At 62.7% G+C, this 6,340-nt stretch overlaps 2 protein-coding genes across 2 annotated transcripts; both read right to left on the reverse strand.

Annotated features, from left to right (window-relative positions):
- Window positions 1-898: 898 nt before the first annotated feature.
- SPRG_14955 (CAMK/CAMK1 protein kinase) lies at window positions 899-2,967 on the reverse strand. The gene has a single exon (XM_012354766.1). It carries the CDS (start codon window positions 2,873-2,875, stop codon window positions 968-970), a length of 1,908 nt encoding a protein of 635 aa, XP_012210156.1. The 5' UTR covers window positions 2,876-2,967; the 3' UTR covers window positions 899-967.
- A 974-nt stretch (window positions 2,968-3,941) lies between these two features.
- On the reverse strand, window positions 3,942-5,688 carry SPRG_14956 (hypothetical protein; the record flags this gene model as incomplete). Its single annotated transcript, XM_012354767.1, has 2 exons — window positions 3,942-4,318; window positions 4,347-5,688. The coding sequence occupies 2 exons, from the start codon at window positions 5,686-5,688 to the stop codon at window positions 3,942-3,944; spliced, it is 1,719 nt and encodes a 572-aa protein (XP_012210157.1).
- Window positions 5,689-6,340: the final 652 nt, after the last annotated feature.

The following is a 6,340-nucleotide window of genomic DNA, read 5'->3' on the forward strand; positions in this document are numbered from 1 at the left end:
CGTTGAGCCGACCGCCGCCGACGAGGTGCCGTTTGGGACTGCCGACGCGACCATGCACCTGGCGCTGCGCCTGCTGCCCCGCTTTGCAGCACCGCTGGTCGGCCGCGCGGTCTCTACGTTCATCGGCGCTCCAGACATCAGCCAGCGCTCACACCCGTGCGCTGTCTTTTGGTTCCAGACGCCTCGACCCGATGTCCAGGACTCTGCCGCTGAGCACGTAGCCGCTGCGATGCCCGTTGCCGCGATGGCCCACAACGTGGTCTGCGATGTCGAAGCGCTTGTCCATCCGCCACAGACCGAGGCCGACGTGCACCGCTTTGCGTGGCGTCCGAGACCACCAAGGTCATCAATGTGCTCTGTCGCTGGGCGCGCTTGTCACCGAGCTGCTCGACTGCATTGGATCCCGCCTCTCGTTCCACCGCAGTTTTCTCTCGTGGGTCGTGGAAGCGTGCGACGTGATCGAGCCTCGGGTCGCAGAGGCCGTCATCAGCCGCTCCCAAAGCCGAAGCTGCCCTCGAGCTGCCGCTGCCTACAGTGCCGCCGGCCGTGCTCGCCTAACCGACGTTGACCGAATCGCACGGCTCCAAGCCTGCTGCGTGGCGACAAGGAAGCGACCAGCGACGATGACGGGCCATCCTCCAAGCGCCTCAAGACGACGCAGTAAGCTTTGGTTGGTTCGCATGTTTAGACAAAGCCCACGGCATGGGATTGCATCAGAAAAGAAGATTTCGCACTTGATATTTTGGCTGATATTTTGGTTGATACTTTGGGCTGGTGAATCAACATGGCGTTGAAATAAGCAAGTATCAAGTTGATATCTACCGTGTGGCATCCAAGCCCACCGCTCGGACAAATACAGTGTACCAGGTAGTCACTCCCGACCCTCGATACGCCAAAAGCCATTGCAGGTGTCATCATATTGGTACAGGAGGTCGAGCAACGACGACTACGATCGAGACTCTATAAGTTAATCGGCCACGGGCGTGGCGAGTTCATCGTCGAGGAGCGTCGCGCCGCGCGTGTCGTCGAGGTCTTCGGCGCACGCCTGGCTCAACTGGCCGCTGCTTCCGCCCGAGGCGCGCCAGAGACGCATCTCCTCCAGCGCCGAGCCGAGCTGTGTCACGTCGCGCTTGCCCTCGTCGTCGTCGCCAGTCGCCGCGTTGCTGCAGCCACGCATCCACGGGTCGCGGAGGAGAGCGTCGGCCGTGAGTCGCTGGCTTGGGTCGACCGTGAGCAGCCGCCGGACGAGAGCCTTGGCGGCACTCGATACTTGCAACCACGGCGCCGCGTCCATCGAGTAGGCGCCGACGGCGACGCGGGCGAGAATGTCGGCGTGGTTGTGCCCCGGGAACGGCGGCTGGCCAGACAGCAAGATGAAGAGGAGCACGCCGAGGCTCCAGCAGTCGACAGCGACGCCGTACTTGGTGCCCTTGACAACCTCGGGCGCAATGTACCCCGGGGTACCGCACGCGGTGCCGAGGTGGTTGCCGAGGCTCATGCGCGCGAACCCAAAGTCGGCAAGCATGATCTCCGCGCCCGGCGCCGACGAAAACAAGAGGACGTTCTCGGGCTTGATGTCGCGGTGCATAATGTGTTGGGCGTGGATGTACGCGACGGCGCTCGCGAGCTTGAGCAGCACGTTGCGCGCGTCGTCTTCCGTGTACTGCGTGCGCTTGACGAGGTCCTGGAAGAGTTCGCCGCCCGTGCAGAGCGGCGTGACGATGAAGTACATGTCGTCTTCTTCGACAAAGTCGAGGAGCGGGACAATGTTGGGGTGGCGCAGCTGCCGGAGGATCGCGACTTCTTGCAAGAGCGACGTCTGCTCGTGCCGCAGCAGCTTGGCCTTGGCGATGCACTTGACAGCGACTTGCTTGAGCTGCTGGTGGTGCCAGCCGACGCGGACCACCGAGTGGGCGCCCGAGCCCAGGATGCGCCCGAGCGAGTACGTCGAGGCAAACGTGGCCGACGACGGCTGCCGGTGGAGACGTGGTCCGTGCACAAAGGTCGACTTGAGCTGTCGCGAGGACGAAGACGCAGCTTGCTTGTGCATGGCCTTCATGATGACCATGTACGCCGTCTTGACCGCGTCCGTCCAGAGCAGCGGCGCGGTCGCCAGCTTTTGCTCGGCCGCGAGCGCCAACACCTTCTTGACCGTGTCGTTCCACGCGCCGTCGAGGACCTCACCGACCATCTGATCGAGGACGTGGACGAGCACGTGCTCGTCGTCGCCGCCATCAAGCTCCCGGATGAGCGCGACAAAGATCGGAAACTCCTCGGCGAGCACCTTGGCCGAGGCGACCGCGTCGCCGGGTAGATCGTCGCTGCAGTGGCCGACCATGTAGAGGTAGATATCACGAGGAGCAGACGGCGCGAGGCAGACCATGGAGGACGACGAGCCGCCCGCGAGCTTCATTGACGACGAGGACGAGACGCTCGCGTGGAACTTGGGGCCGCGCTGCGACGTGAGGAGGCGGATCCACTTGTCGCGGTCGTCGTCCGAGTTGGCCTGAATGTAGTAATCGATGGTCGAGTGGGCGTGGTAGAGCCAAAGGACGTTGGCTTGCCGTACAAAGGTCGCGACAAAGCAGTACGGGCGGTGGTCGGCGCTCGAGCTCTCGACGTGGATGAGGTCGGTTAGCCGCAGCTCGCCGCGTAAATACCGCTTGTCCGTGTTCCACGTCGAGCTATGGTTCGGCGACCGTGGCTTCTTGTAGTACCGGAGGTGCGTGGGCGTGAGGACGAAGAAGCGCGTGAGCCAGTTCTTGCGCAAGTGGCCGCGCTTCTGCAGGACGCCGCTCCAGAGGATCTCTTCCTTCTTCTTGGCGCCACCCACCGAGGCCGAGCTCTCCTGTGGGTGCAAGACTTTCTCCTCCATGGTGCTGATCCTGTCCTCGAGGCCGCGCCGATGGGCCGTCGTCGACTTGGAAGCGTGGCGAGCGATCGTGTCAAGATGGCGGAATTGCGCACTGGACTTTTGGCCAGTTGGCCGCTAATTCTGTCGCCGGCCTCTTCTTTCTAATCCTTGTACTTGAACTTAGTATGTAGAATAAAACCTCCGCATTTAATAGCCCGAAAAATCGAACCGGAATTGGAGATTACGGTTGGACCAGTTGGTAATAAAAATCACGTTTTCGCATAGAAACTTCAAGAGACATTTGATTCGACTTGGATGCTGTGACGGCCCGATGAGATCCCGCGGCCGCGACCGCTGTCACGCGCTGGACGGCCGCGCTGCGCATGGGCCATGGCCGGCACCCGCAATGCACGGCGGCGGATGATGCGCACGTCCATGGTGAGGCGAACGAGGTACGGCAAGGCGGGGCTCGGACGTGGCTACACTGGGTGGCAGAGGCTGGAGTCGCATTGCGAAGCAGCCGCCGGCGTCCTGAGGCTCGGACGACGTCCTGCGGCTTGTTTATGACATCAATATACTAGTACTACCTGACGCGCAATGGCCTCGCCATGGGTCTCTGGCGAAGCGCGGTGGCGCAGATGCGCAGGCGAACCGCTGCCACGTACGCAGCGTCCCACTCCACATGCCATGTAATCTTCTCGACTTCTCGAGGCAGCGAGAAAGCGATGATAGCTCGCACCTCTAGCGTGTATGGGACGTGGAGGATCATGCGTGCAGCAGCGGCTATGCCGCGGCGGGCACCTGCGCCATGTCGCACCCCGCTCCACGTCTCCTCTGACGATGGAAATACCTGCTCGCCTCCACTCGCCACAGCCTTCGCCTGGCGTCTGCGATGCTCATGTAGTCGGGTCACGTCCACAGGCTACTCGAGCCGACAACCGGTGCCGATGGAAGCAGTTGCCAAGACAGGCGGCGCGAGAAGACACCATCTCTGATCCGAGGCAGCGACACGAGATTCCGGACCAAGTACAGAAGAGGAAGAAAGGGCATGGGATTGGATGTGCTATTAGAAGAAGGAGAGGTGCCCCTACCAGTTGCTGCTTCGGGGACGACCGCCATAGTCGCGGTCGCGGTTGAAGCTACTGCCGTTGTTGTTGTTGTTGTTGTTGCTATGGCTCGTGTAGCCACTGTTGCGGCTCACCATGGACGCCATAAAGTCTTGCTCAAAGCGCTTGGCTTCGTGCTCGGGGCCGTCGGGCGGCCCGCGCTTGTTCGAGTGCGGCAGGTCGTTCGGGCAGTCTTGCTTCCAATGGCCTTTCTGGCGGCACTTGTGGCACACGTACGACGGCGGCGGAATCTTGGCCTGCGGGCAGTCCGAGATGTAGTGGCCCGCAATGTTGCAGCGCTTGCAGAGGTAGCCCGGCGGCGGCGCCTTCTGCGTCATCTCGTCCTTGTGCGGGCAGTCTTCGATCCAATGGCCTTTTGGTGCCACACCGGTTGCACGTGTAGTTGTCGGGCGGCGGGCGGCGACCCGGCAGCGTCGTCGGCTTCTGGCTGCCGTACGGCGTCAGAAGCGCGTCCATGCCCGGCACGGCGCTGGCGATGCGGTCGTCGGTCGGCGCCTGCAGGTTGTTGTACTTGTCGTCCATGCAGTCGCCGGGGCGGTTGCGGGACCAGAATTTCGTGCTGTGGTCGTTCGAGCCCGTCGAGACGACGTGGCCGGCCGGGTGCCACTGGATGTCCCAGACCGCGTTGTCGTGGGCGTGCGGGACCGTCGCGATCGGCGTTTCCTTGCCGACCTGCCAGTAGAGGAGTGACCCGTCGTACGAGCCAGAGAGGAAGAGCGACTCGTAGATCGGGTGCCACGCGAGAGAGGTGACCTCGCGCGTGTGGCCCTTCATCGTCGCAAACTCCTTGAGCGTCCGAATGTCGTAGAGCTTGATGAGCTGGTCGCGCGACGCCGTGAGGAGCCAGTTGCCGTTCTGGTTCCACGCGACCTTGACGACCGTGTTCTTGTGTCCGTGGAGCGTGTTGAGCGACGCACCCGACTTGGGGTCCCAGATCTTGACGAGGTTGTCCTTGGAGCCACTCGCCAACAGCGCTTTCGACGGGTGGTAGGCCACGCACTTGACGTCCCAGCCGTGGCCCGTGAGCACGCGCTCTTCCTTGACCGACTCAAAGTCCCAGATCTTGACCGTCGCGTCGTCCGAGCACGACACAAACTTGTAGTCCGTGGGCGAAAACGAAAGCGACCGGACGGCTTCGCGGTGACCATGCACGAGCTGGACGTTGGTCATGCTCGACTGCCAGTACTTGATGACGCCGCCGTGGTCGGCGGTCACAAACCAATTGTCGTTGTGGCTCCACACCATCGCGCGCACCGCGTCGTCGTGCGCCTGCAAGATCGTCTCAAAGTTGAACGCGAGGCCGTTCCAGAGCGTAAACTCGCCGACCGAGTTGCCCGTAATGAGGCGCCGGCCTTCCGGCGTCCACATGAGGCAGTTGACCGGGCAGCGCTGCTTGTTGGTCGAGCTGCGGCAAAACTTGGTCGCGACGCACGACATGAGGTCGTCGCGGCCAAATGCGCCAGGCGGCAGCATGTAGCGCTTGTACGCCGAGTGCGGGTTCATGCTGTACTGCGGCGGCAGGTCGCGGAAGTCGCGGGCAAACTTGCGCTGCGTGATGTACGAGATGAAGGTCGAGTTCGGGTCGATGCACTTGCGCACGATGGGCTTGCGGCTGCGCTGCTTGTCGAAGCCGCCGCCGCCGTAGCCGCCGCCGCCATCGCCGCCATGGTGGCCGCCGCCGTAGTGTCCGTGGCCGCCCCGCTGCATGCCAACCGCCAATGGAACTGTGAGAATTTTAAAAGCAAGGATTTTATTCGCTGGTCATTCGAACTTGGCGACGCCAGATTTATTTTATTGCCGATACAAGGAGACCGGGCGAGCGACCACATATGGGGCCGCCAGCGCTGCCGAGGGCCTCGCCGCGACCGGCTCGCGCAAGCCCGGCGTTGCATGGCACCAAACACGTGTGCTACCCAGGCCCATGCATGGCCAGCATACACAGCGACGCATCTGCTCTTCGCACCTCCATGCATGGCGATACCTCGAGGTCGCGCTCGCAGTCCTGCACCCGCGTCGTACGTGGAGCGCACGAGCAAGCAAGGCGCAGAGGGCAAGGCCATATATGTCACAAGAAGGACTAGAAAGGCGAATAAGTTAATGCGGACGTCGACGATGCGTCCTGCTATGGGCTGCACTGCATCTGGATGCCACGGAGAATGTCTTGGGTCGACTGCCGCGCGAGCGTGTTCTCGCGGCGGTCCTTTGTGACCTTGGGTACGACGGCCTTGGCCGGTGGCGTTGGCATCGCCGGGAGTCCCAGCGCCTCGGGCGTGACGACGTCGCCGAGGCGGAAGCTGCGCGCGATGTTGGCCGTCGACTGGCACGAATTGTTGGACTCGCGCTCGCTCGACGCGCGCAG

The sequence above is a fragment of the Saprolegnia parasitica genome (genome assembly GCF_000151545.1).
Source record: "Saprolegnia parasitica CBS 223.65 unplaced genomic scaffold supercont2.181, whole genome shotgun sequence".
NCBI lineage: Eukaryota > Oomycota > Saprolegniomycetes > Saprolegniales > Saprolegniaceae > Saprolegnia > Saprolegnia parasitica.

Excerpts from the sequence above, each read along its gene's own strand:
- SPRG_14955 (XM_012354766.1), bottom strand. The coding sequence starts at position 2,875 with ATGGAGGAGAAAGTCTTGCACCCACAGGAGAGCTCGGCCTCGGTGGGT.